Source organism: Loxodonta africana, chromosome 14 (assembly GCF_030014295.1).
Source record: "Loxodonta africana isolate mLoxAfr1 chromosome 14, mLoxAfr1.hap2, whole genome shotgun sequence".
NCBI classification, from domain to species: domain Eukaryota; kingdom Metazoa; phylum Chordata; class Mammalia; order Proboscidea; family Elephantidae; genus Loxodonta; species Loxodonta africana.
The window spans coordinates 91,924,526-91,936,811 of NC_087355.1; the positions used below are offsets into that span (position 1 = coordinate 91,924,526).

Below are 12,286 nucleotides of genomic sequence, written 5' to 3' on the forward strand. Positions count from 1 at the left end.
CCGGGGCGCGGGGCACTGGCGGGACCGCGAGGCGAGGAGCAGCCGGGACCGCCGGCCGGGCCTCCTCCCGCCCGCGCCCCTTCCCGCGGGCTCACTTCCGGGGCGGGACTTCCGGCGCGCGGGCCGCGCAGGGGCGGGTCCGGGGTGGCGGCCGGCGGCCTCGGCGGGTCGCGGCGGGTGAGCTCACGCGCGTCCTGGTGCCGGGCCGCCTCCCCTGCCGGGCGGGCAGTGGACGGGGACAGCGCCCCTCGCAGCGCCGCGGAACGGCCGGCGGCTGGTCAGGAGCGCGCGGGCTCCTGGACCCAGAGGCGCAGGGTTTCGGCGCGCTCGGCGCGGTCGCGTCGCCCTCCTGACGCCGGCAAGCGGACGGTGCCCGGGGCGCTGCTCGGGGCAGAGCCGCCGCTGCCACGCCCTCCTCCCCCCTGCCTGGCGTCCTGCCGGCGTGGGTGTTGCCGAAGCCACGGACTCACAGGTGGGCGCGGAAGCCCTGGGGGTGTGCGTGGCGCCTGGGAGGCGCCCCTCTCTCGGGGTCCTTATTCCGTGTCTCTTTCGGGGTGAGGGTGGTGGTGGCGGCTTTGGCGGTGCAGATCCGTGAGTAGGAGGAGCGGCTCCCCACCATCCTGTCCTGGGGCTGTGACGCCTGCGGTGCGACTTCCTGCTCCCGCACCTGCGGGCGTTGCTGTGTCGAATCCCTCAGGCAGGCGGCGTTTCTTGGTATGCTTCAGTCTTCTCTTCCCTGTGCTACCTTCAGTTCTTGTAAATCTGAGCTCTTCCCTGACCCCAGTCACGTGTCCTCTTGTTTCAAGCTGGAAGAGACCTTCAGCTCCCAGGAGAGGCGGAGAGGTGAACTGGGCTCTGCACCGAAAGGTCCAGCCTTGAACTGCATGGCAGCACCCCCGCTGGGCCTCCTGGTGCTGGCCCACCTGCTGGTGGCCCTCTTCGGCATGGGCTCCTGGGCTGCCATCAATGGGATTTGGGTGGAGCTGCCTGTGGTGGTGAAGGACCTCCCTGAGGGTGAGTGGGCCTCGGAGGGAAGCGGGCAGGTGCGCCTTGAAGGCTGCTCCAGGACCTTTGGCCACCTTGCCCCTGACAGTCCCCCGTTCCCTGCAGGTTGGAGCCTCCCCTCATACCTCTCTGTGCTGGTGGCACTGGGGAACCTGGGACTGTTGGTGGTGACCCTGTGGAGGCGGCTGGCCCCAGACAAGGGCGAGCAGGCCCCTATCAGGGCTGTGCAGGCGCTGAGCGTGATGGGCACGGCCCTGCTGGCCCCCCTGTGGCACCGAGTGTCCCCTGTGGCAGGGCAGCCCCACTCAGTGGCCTTCCTAACATTGACCTTGCTGCTGGCCCTGGCCTGCTGTGCCTCTAATATCACTTTCCTCCCCTTCTTGAGCCACCTGCCACCTCCCTTCCTGCGGTCTTTCTTCCTGGGTCAAGGCCTCAGCGCCCTGCTGCCCTGCATGCTGGCCCTGGCTCAGGGCGTCGGTCGCCTTGAGTGCCCACCGGCTACCTCCAACGGCACGATGGGGCCTCCCCACTACTTCCCGGAACGCTTCTCGGCCAGTTCCTTCTTCTGGGCACTGACTGCCCTTCTGGTCATCTCAGCTGCTGCCTTCCAGAGTCTCCTGCTGCTGTCGCCATCCCTGCCCCTGGCACCCACAGGGGGGCCAGGTTCTCACCGTCGGGTGGGGGCCCCACAAGCTGGTCCTGAGGAGGGGGAGGAGGAGGAGGAGGCGGCTTTACCCCTGCAGGAGCCACCAAGCCAGGCAGCAGACACCACCTCTAGCACTGACCCCAAGGCACACAGGCTGCTGTCAGCCCACAGTGCCTGCCTACTAGGCCTGCTGACTGTCACCAATGCACTGACCAATGGCGTGCTGCCTGCTGTGCAGAGTTTCTCCTGCCTGCCCTATGGGCACCTGGCTTACCACCTGGCTGTCGTGCTGGGCAGCGCTGCCAATCCTCTTGCCTGCTTCTTGGCCATGGGCGTGCTGTGCAGGTGAGAAAGGGGCCCCAGTCCCCTTGAGAATGGAACATGGGGCTGGGGGTAGGTGTTGGTGAGGCCACCCTTGAGTCTCCGCTCCTTTACAGGTCCCTGGCAAGCCTGGCCAGCCTCTGTCTCCTGGGTGTGTTCTTTGGGGCCTACCTGATGGCACTGGCGATCCTAAGTCCCTGCCCACCCCTGGTGGACACCTCTGCAGGGGTGGTCCTTGTGGTGAGTGCTACCCCACACTGAATCGAGGAGGGTGGCAGGAGGAGAGGGGAGGGGGCATCCCTGCTCAGGCTCCTGCTGTGCCCACCCTCAGGTGGTGTCCTGGGTGCTGTGTCTGGGCTTGTTCTCCTATGTGAAGGTGGCAGCGAGCTCACTGCTGCACGGTGGGGGCCGACCAGCACTGCTGGCAGCAGGTGTGGCCATCCAGGTGGGCTCCCTGCTCGGCGCTGTGGCCATGTTCCTTCCCACCAGCATCTACCAAGTGTTCCACAGTGGGAAGGACTGTGTGGATATGTGTGACCCCTGAGCTGGATGGATGGGGTCCTCACCCACCCACTGCCTTCACCTTCCAGTTGCCTCAGTGCCTCAGTGCCTGCGACCCCACACCACCACACTCTGAATACCTGCACACTTCTCTGGCGATCCTGGCACTCAGGCCAGGGTGGGGACCAAAGAGCAGGCAAGGTCAGGACAGCCCTGGCTGTGGGTCTGTCTCCCTCCCCACACTAGGGACGTGCTATGAAATGTGCACAATAAAGCCTTTTGTTTCTGGAGAAGGAGTTATTATGAGAGAGAAACAGATAAACAAATGTTTGCACGTATACTGGGAGTAGTGGCCCTGTCTGTCCAGCAGGAACCCCCAGCCTCCCCATTTCCCAGGACCCTGGGACAACCTCTGGGGAACCTGGGCGGGGCCCAGCCAAGGTTCCCAGCCACCCCCAGGCTGCTCTTAGAGGTCCCGGCCCACTGCCTGAGCCCAGGACCACTTTCTTTTCCTTGGAGCCGCCCAATGGAGAACTGCCTGGAGGTGGGCCGGAGGCCAGCTCCCAGAACACAGAGTTAGTCTTCTGAAGAGTTTTTCAGAAGCTCCCCCCCCCCACTGGGTATCTCCTCCACAGGTGGCTCTGGAAGGTGGTGGGGGCAGAGCCAGCTGGGGATGAGGATCATATAGTATGGATGTATCAGTTGCCTAGTGCTGCTGTAACAGGAATACCACGAGTGCTTGGCTTTAACAAAGAGAAATTTATTCTTTCATAGTCTAGGAGACTAGAAGTTCAAATTCAGGGTGCCAGCTCCAGGGGAGGGCTTTGTATGTTGGCTCTGGTGAAAGGTCCTTGTCATCTATCTTCCCTGGTCAAGGAGCTTCTCAGCTCAGGGATCCCTGGTCCAAAGGATATGCTCCCCTCTCGCTTCTTCATTCTTGGTGGTAGGAGATTCCCTTGTCTCTCTGCTCTGTTTTGCATCTCAGTTTGACTCAAAATACAATCTTGTAGATGGGTTCTGCCTCGTTAGCATAACTGTCTCTAATCCTGCCTCGTTAACATCGTAAAGATAGGATTTACAACACAGGAGAATCACATCAAATGAGAAAATGGTGGACAATTACACAATACCGGAAATCAGGGCCTAGCGAAGCTGACACACATTTTTGAGGGGCATAATTCAATCCGTAACAATGGGACTATTTCACTTGGGGTCCTTGTCTCACATGGCACTTGGGAATGGATGCTTACCTCTGGTGATTTCGGCTAGGGTTTGGTGTGAGATGGAGCTGTGCTAGGAGATGGGCGAGTGGTACTCAAAAGAGACCGGGTCCTATGGTGCCAGCCACCCATCCCAGGACCCTCCTGCCCAAGAGCATTCCCCTCTCCGGGGCCACCAGCCTTTCCAGCTTCCACAATCAAGTCCTCAAACCCTTTACTCTGGCAAACTCAGCTGCCTTCTCCCTGGGCAGGTGGCCTCTGGCCCCAGGAGACCCATCCCTGGCTCCAGCCCTGGGGTCAGCAGTCAGACCCTTTGAATTTTGGCGTCTACCAGGGGCCTCAGCACTGGCCACAGCTGTCCTGGGCAGGTGGCCTGGTGCTCCTGCATGGACTGGAAACACCTGGCAGAGGTGTGTGCCTGAACTGGGCAGGCAGAGCTAGGAGGGTCTTGGGGGGGCATATGCTGGGGGCGCGGGCAGGGGCTGGGCACTGTTGCCTCCTTTTGGCCTCGTGAGAGGCAGGTAAGAAGGAGAGAGTCCCAGAGGAGGCAGGACAGACCCAGGTTTTGATCTGGCATGGCACCCAGTCTCCACAGATGAGGGAGGTGGCCTTGCAGCCTCAGCTGCTGCGAGTGGAGGAGATGCTAAGGGAGGTGTCTCCTGCCCTGGCTGTCCATGGTCCTCCCCAGGTTGTTCTGGTCTCCGGATGCTTGTCCTGAACTTCAGAGACCTGGCCTTGACTTTGGCAGCACATGGGCCTTTGAAAGGCTTCCTCTTCCTCCCCTTGTCCCTGCCTCCCTGTCTGGGCAGGACCAGCGAGCAGGAGGCAGCTCCTGCGGGAGGGTTCTCCTAGGCTATGACCATAGGAGCTCTGGTCTGGGGCAGGCTGGGCTCTGAGCTGGCTCAGACACAGCCCAGCTCTGGGTGGGAGGCCTCCGGACCACCTCCTCTCAGGATGTTCCGCACATGGGCGGAAGGGCTGGGGCAGCTTGACGAGACTGAGTTTTCTTCCTTTTGGAGGGTGGGCTTTGAAAGCAGCCCCCGGTGGTGAGCAAGGAGAAAGTCAGAGGCAGAAAGACTAGGGGTGGAGTCACTGGCACTGGTCTCGAGCAGTGGGGCCTCAGTTCCCTCGCTGAGCTGGCACCCCAGTCATTTGGGGGCTGTTGTCCCTGCCCACCCTGGGATGGGGCCTGGCAGATCCATCTCCCAGTACCCTCCTGTCCAGCCCTGTGGGTATGGGTCCTCTGTACTGTGTGGGCGTTGAGCAGATAGGTGTGGGCCACCTGAGGACCAAACGGTCTGCTCTCCTGGACGGGAAAGGCAGGTGGCCCTGACCCTGGGAGTGGGGCTGGGGCTGGGGCTGGACAGCTCTAGGGGCAGCAGGAGGGCTGTGGGAGGAAGGCACTGCCCTTTGAAGTCCCCACAGGCCTTCCTGTTGGTACCCGGCAGGAAACAGGGTAGGGTCAGAATAACAAGGGGAGGAAGATGAGGAAAAGCCAGGGCCTTGACAGCGACTCCCTGGGCCAGGCCACCAGGCCCCACAGAGCCCCTCAGAGGCAGGAGAGCCCACTGCCATAGCGCCACCCCCTTGGATCCAAGCACCTGCTGGCTAGCTGGGCAGGGCCCCCAACCTCCGGCAGGACAGCAGGGTGGCCAGTGGCCTCCAATGCTCACAGCCTTCCCGCGGGGCCTCTCAGTGCTGTGGGACTGGGGTAGTTAGAAGACCCAGAGGGCAGGCAGCGGGCGAGACGTGACCTACAGTGCCTGACGTTCTCCAGAGGGCAGTCCCCAAGTTGGGCAAGGCCCGACCCCTGAAGCCACCCACTGCCCTGCCACAAGGAACAGGGCTCTTTTGGTTCCTTGAACTGGAAAGGGGCCACCCAGGCTGTGGCCTGCCACAGGTAACCAACCTCTTCTCCAGTGTGGCTATGTCACCCCCAGACTGAGCCCACAAAGGCAAGGAAGGCTCACCTGGCTGAATGACTGAAGGTAGAGGGCCTCTGTTCCCTCCAGTCCCATGCCCTCAGCCCATTGGAATCCCAGGCAGGTGTGGGGTCTGATGTGGCTGCAGGTGTGACAACGCCTGGTGAAAGAACAGTCATGTACCTTTATGTAGGCACATCTGCTCAGAGCCCACTGCCTGTCAGGACAATGGTTTTCAAAGGGCTCCCTCCCCTTAATGGAATTCAGAGGCGACCCAGGTTCTGTGGTGCCAGAAAACAGGGATGTGGGAGCTGCTGGTTTAGACCTCTCTGGTAATGTTGAGGGGTAGGTACAGGTCATAAGCGATTCCGGAATCAGCTACACTGGCCACTTCTATGCCCATCTTGGGGGAGTTTGCTGCCCACTCCCATAGGGCCACTTTGGCCTCCCCCACTCAAAGCTCTGGCCTCATTCTCCCCACTGCACCTTCCAGGGGCTCAGAGGTCACTAGGCTTCTGGTGGGGTTGTCAATTACAGGACCCCCCCTGCCCCTGCCTCCCCCCCATATGGATGGCCAGTCTTGGTGCCCATGCTCCCTGCTCACAGTGACTGAGCTGGGTGGGCAGTGAGCCCTCCAGAGCTAATTAGAGTTCCCCAGGTATCTGTCAATGGTTGTCAGGCTTAAAAGCTGTAAAAACTAACTTCTCAGGAAGCCTACCTGAGAAGCTGGCAGCTCAGAGGCTAGCAGAGCCAAGAGGTGGAGGGACACAGAGCATCCTGGCATCGCCTGAATCCAACTGTGTCTGAAACTAGACAGCGCTGGACTTGCCAGTTATGTGGATCACAAATCTCCTTATTTGTTTAAGCAAATGTGAGTTGGTTTCTGTTTTAGTCATCTAGCGCAACTATAACAGAAATACTGCAAGTGGATGGCTTTAACAAAGAGAAATTTATTTTCTCAGAGTAAAGTAGGCTAAAAGTCCAAATTCAGGGTGTCAGCTCCAGGGAAAGGCTTTCTCTGTTGGCTCTGGATAAAGGTCTTTGTCCTCAATCTTTCCCTGGTTGAGGAGCTTCTCAGGTGCAGGGATCCCAGGTCCAAAGAATGCGCTCTGCTCTTGGTGCTGCTTTCTTGGTGGCATGAGGTCCCCAACTCTCTGCTTCCTTCCCTTTTATCTCTTGAGGAACAAAAGGTGGTGCAGGCCACACCCCAGGGAAACTCCCTTTACCTTGGATCGGAGAGGCGACCTGAGTGAGGATGAGGGTACAATCCCACCCTAATCCTTTTAACCACAGGCAGAGATTATGACACATAAGAAAATCACAAAATGGAAAACAACCACAGAATACTGAGAATCGTGGCCTAACCAAGTTAATATACACATTTGAGGGGGGGGGGACATAGTTCAATACATGACAGTTTCTTTCTGTGGCTCACAACTGAGGGAGTGCAGACACCCAAGCCCTCTCTGTTCCCTCCTTGAAGCACTTGGGACAGCTCAGACCATTGGAGGACGACTTCTCTGGCTAGCATTAATTAATAATTTTAATAGAACCTTTGACACATGTTCATTTTATGTCTGTATGACAGCCGTGATTTTACTCTATTCTGAAAATTATTCTTTAACAGTCTTGAAGGTCTTCTTCAAGGAAACGCAAATAAAAACCACAATGAGATAGCACCAGGATGGCTGAAAGCAGAGAATACCAGAAGGATGTCTACCTGTGTTTTATTGACTACGCAAAGACATTCCACTGTGTGTATCATAATAAATTATAGATAACATTGCAAAGAATGGGAATTCCCGAACACTTAATTATGCTCATGAGGAGCCTGTACATAGACAAAGAGGCAGTCATTTGAACAGAACAAGGGGATATTACACGGTTTAAAGTCAGGAAAGGTGTGTGTCAGGGTTGTATCCTTTCACCACACTTATTCAATCTGTATGCTGAGCAAATAATCTGAGAAACTGGACTATATGAAGAGAATGGATTGGAGGAAAACTCATTAACAACCTGCGTTATGCAGATGACACAATCTTGCTTGCTGAAAGTGAAGAGGACTTGAAGCACTTACTAATGAAGATCAAAGACCACAGCCTTCAGTATGGATCACACCTCAACATAAAGAAAACAAAAATCCTCACAACTGGACCAATAAACAGCGTCATGATAAATGGAGAAAAGATTGAAGTTGTCAAGGATTTCATTTTACTTGGATCCACAATCAACACCCACGGAAGCAGCAGTCAAGAAATCAAACAACACATTGCATTGAGCAAATCTGCTGCAAAAAATCTCTTTAAAGTGTTAAAAAGCAAAGATGTCACTTTAAGGACTGTCTTGGGCTGGGTTCTCTAGGGAAGCAAAACCAGTAAAGCATATAAATATAGATAGATAGATGATAGAGAGGTAGAGAGATAGGGAGATAGAGGTAGATAGGTAGGTAGATAGAAAATAGAGAGGTAGGTTAGATAGATGATGATAGATTGATTGATTGATTTAGTGAAGGCTGACGAATCCCAAGATTGGCAGGCAAGATGCAAGGCTTCCATTGATAGATGTAGCTGCAGGGGCTGGCGAACCCAAGATTGGCAAGGTGGAGAGCAGGACTCTTGTTCACAGGCTGTGAAGTGTGATGAATCCCAAGATTGTCAGGGAAGACCGCAAGTCTTCTCCTGATTCACGTAGCTGCAGGGTCTGCCAAACCCAAGATCAGCAGGTAAGCTGCTGGCTCAAGTCTAAGAACCGGAGGTCAGATGAACAAGAGGCAGCTGCAAGATCCAGATCAAACCAAAAGCCTTGGCAAGGCAGGGAGGAAGGAAGTAGACAGGAGAGGGTGGAGAGATGAAGGCTGAGAGGGCAGTGAGCTGCCACAGGCCCCACCCTCACGGATACCACTCAGCAGATTCCATCATGGGGGTGATCATGTATCAAATCTCAACAAGGAAGTGATCACAGCATTATACAGCTGCCAAAACACTGAGAATCCTGGCCCAGCCAAGTTGACACACAATCTTAATCATCACAAGGACTAAGGTGCACCTGACCAAGCCATGGTGTTTTCAGTTGTCTCATATGCATGTGAAAGCTGGACAATGAATAAAGAGGACAGAAGAATTGATGCATTTGAATTTTGGTGTTGGTGAAGAATGTTGAATGTACCATGGACTGCCAGAAGAATGAACAAATTTGTCTTAGAAGAAGTACAGCCAGAATGTTCATTGGAAGTAAGGATAGCGAGACTTTGTCTCACATACTTTGGACATATTATCAGGAGGGATCAGTCTTTGGAGAAAGACATCGTGCTTGGTAGAGTAGAGGGTCAGCGAAAAAGAGGAAGACCCTCAAGAGATGGATTGACTCAGTGGTTGCAACAGTGGGCTCAAGCATAGCAATGATTGTGAGGATGGTACAGGACCAGGCAGTGTTTTGTCCTGTTGTACACAGGGTCACTATGAGTTGGAACCAACTCAATGGCACCTAACAAGAACAACACCAATGAACAATCAGAAAATGAAATTAAGAAAATGATTAAATTTACAATAGCATCAGAAATAATAAAATACAGTGAGACCTGCAAAAGCCAGAACCTGTGCAAAGCAGAAATCTGTCAGAGAAGGAAAACTAAAATATTTTCCGTAGAAAATAGATATGGACTGACACAGTGGCTGCAACAATGGGCTCAAACAATAATGATCCTGGTCATGTTTCCTACCATTCTACGTAGGGTAACTATGAGTCGGAACCAAGTCAAGGGCATGTAACAACAACAATATAGAGAGTGGGACCCTCCTCTGGTCCTGCCTGGCCCTCTGTCTGGGAGGGTCCCTATGATGTCCCAGCCTGGGCTCTGTTCCTTCCCGTAAGAGCCTTCCAAGTGGGCCAGTCATGGAGAAGGCATCCCCAGGCTGGAAGGAAGCTTCCCAAGTCATGGCATGAAGGTGTGGGGAAAGGGGAGATGAGGCCCAGGGTGGCCCCAAGGGATGCAAGCAATGAGCACTGCACAGCACACCCAGGCATCAAGACTAGGGCCAGACCTGGCAGAAGGGCCATGCTGAGGTGGCTGAAGCCTTGCCAGGGCAGATGTGTCTGAAGAAGCTGTGGTCTGAATGGAAGCTAAGCCATTGGGTAGGCCCTGGGGCAAGGTGAGGCACTGACTTCCAGAGGAGAGAACCTTGATGTGATGCTGGCAGGGAGCAGAGGAAAATCAGGGATGGGAGGGAGGAGAACCACTGGCATGTCTGGCAAGGGTGGCAGGCTGGTAGAGAGGCCTTCGAGGGGGAAGGGACAGTCCTGCTTGCCTGGAGGGAGGTAGGGGAGGGGGCTAAGTGAGGATGGGGACAGACATGCAGGAGGAGGGGGCTTCTCCTTTGCCTTGTTCTCCCCCATGCTCCCCATCCACAGCATCTCACTGCCTACCTTCCAGACCACGTCAGGGTCCTCCGCTCCACACACATTCGGTATGGGGGAACATGGGGCTCCCGCCAGACATCGCACCCATCAGCGAGCCTGTATTAGCTTTTATTGTTACAACCTCATTTTGCAGAGGAGAGAGTTCTGAAGAAGCTAAACTGGCAGTCTGGCTGTGAAGACCTCTGGAAGCTCCCAGCCCACCTCAATCCCTGTGACAGGCCCACTTCTCAGCCCCTCCGCCTGTCTCTCAGGTCTTGGGCTCCAAACTCAAATTCCTAAAAAAAGGCCAGACTTACTAGACAAATAGAGTCTATGGGAACCGCCAAGACTATCACCCTGGGATAACCTTTGTCTTGGTCATCTAGTGCTGCTATAACAGAAATACCACAAGCGGATAGCTTTAATATAGAGAAATTTATTCTCTCACAGACTAGTAGGCTATAAGTCCAAATTCAGGGCGCCAGCTCCAGGGGAGGGCTTTCTCTCTCCGTCAGCTCTGGAGGAAGGTCCCTGTCATCAATCTTCCCTTGGTCTGGGAGCATCTCAGGGTAGGAACCTCAGGTCCAAAGGTTGCGCTCTGCTCCTGACACTGCTTTCTTTCTGGTTTGAGGTCCCCATGTTTGTCTGCTCACTTCTGTCTTTTATATCTCAAAAGAGATTGGCTTAAGACACTACCTAATCTTGTAGCCCTCATGAGTGTAACTGCTGCTAATCCATCTTATTACATCTTAGTGATAAGATTTACAAAATATAGAAAAATCACATAAAACGGTGGACAATTACAATTACACAATACTGGGACTCATGGCCCAGCTAAGTTGACAGACATTTTGGGGGGATACAATTCAATCCATGACGCCCTTTAAACTTGGAACTCAAACCACTCCTGGCCATCACCTTTCAGCCAAATGACAGACTGGCACATAAAATAAATAGTGTCACCTGTGAGTACGGTGCTCCTCTGTCTTAGTCATCCAGTGCTGCTATAACAGACATACCACAGGTGGATGGCTTTAACAAAGAGAAGTTTGTTTTCTCACAGTAAAGTAGGCTAACAGTCCAAATTCAGGGTGTCAGCTCCAGGGGAAGCCTTTCTCTCTCTGTTGGCCTTCTCATCAATCTTCCCCCAGACTAGGAGCTTCTCTGCACGGGGACCCCGTGTCCAAAGGACGTGCTCTGCTCCTCGTACTGCTTTCTTGGTGGTATGAAGTCCCCCTGTCTCTCTGCTTGCTTCTTTTATATCTCAAGAAATTACCTCAAAACACAATCCAATCTTGTAGATTGAGTCCTGAGTCACTAACACAACTGCCGCCCATCCTCCCTTATTAATATGATAGAGGCAGAATTTACAACGTATAGGAAAATCACACAATACCATGAATCATGGCCCAGCCAAATTGATACACACATTTTTGGAGGGACACAATTCAATCCATGACACCCTCTAAGTAATCATCTAAATGAAACCAAACAGTAAACATTTCAAAGATGAGAAGTTAAAGGGGCACAGGGGAGCTAGATTAATGGAAACAGAGCTACCAGAATGGAAATGAGGATGCTGACACATTGTGAAAAATGTAACCAATGTCACTGAACAATACGTATAAACCCAAAACCAAACCCACTAACATCCTGTTGACTCTGACTCATATCAACCCAATAAGACAGGGTAGAGCTGCCCCATAGGGTTTCCAAGGAGCGGCTGGTGGATTCAAACTACCCACCTTTTGGTTAGCAGCCAAGCTCTTAACCACTGCGCCACTACGCTCCTAAAATATGTATCCTGAAACCCATTGCCCTCAAGTCCATTCCGACTCATACCGACACTGTAGGAGAGCTGAACTGCCCCATAGGGTTGAAAATATGTATAACAAAAAAAAACACCTAATTTTCTGCGCAAACTTTCACGAAAAACACAATAAAATATTTTCAAAAAAAGAAGACCCTATGGAGCAGTTGTACTTTGTAACGCGTGGAGTCGCCATGAATCAAAATATACTCAAAACTATAAAAAACAAAATTTATCCCCATTTCGCCAGCCAAAATCCTCCGTGGGGAGTGTGGGTCTCGAACCCTCAGCTTTCTAGCGGGCGATGTCCTAGTTGCAAGAGCTAGGCCGCCAGTGACCGCCAGGGGCGCTGGTCCCCACGGAGGCGGGACCGACTCGGACGTGATCTCCAGTCCCCGCCCACTGCCGCGGGGCGGTGCCCGGGCCCTGGCGCGCGTGCGCACTAGTCAGCAGGTGTGCGCGCGGC

At 54.2% G+C, this 12,286-nt stretch overlaps 1 protein-coding gene across 5 annotated transcripts; it reads left to right on the plus strand.

The window, feature by feature from the left end:
- The first annotated feature begins 225 nt into the window (after positions 1-225).
- Positions 226-10,078, plus strand: SLC52A2 (solute carrier family 52 member 2). 5 transcript variants are annotated; one of them, XM_023542117.2, is made up of 6 exons: positions 227-472; positions 560-714; positions 807-1,014; positions 1,111-1,996; positions 2,089-2,212; positions 2,563-7,221. In XM_023542117.2, the coding sequence occupies exons 3-6, from the start codon at positions 885-887 to the stop codon at positions 2,821-2,823; spliced, it is 1,401 nt and encodes a 466-aa protein (XP_023397885.1). In that variant the 5' UTR covers positions 227-472; positions 560-714; positions 807-884; the 3' UTR covers positions 2,824-7,221. The 5 variants fall into 5 exon arrangements, with proteins under 5 accessions (XP_023397883.1, XP_023397885.1, XP_064124323.1 ...); XM_023542115.2 differs by lacking the exon at positions 560-714 and having other exon boundaries at positions 226-472; XM_064268253.1 differs by lacking the exons at positions 227-472; positions 2,563-7,221 and adding an exon at positions 7,243-10,078 and having other exon boundaries at positions 479-714.
- The last annotated feature ends 2,208 nt before the right edge of the window (positions 10,079-12,286 follow it).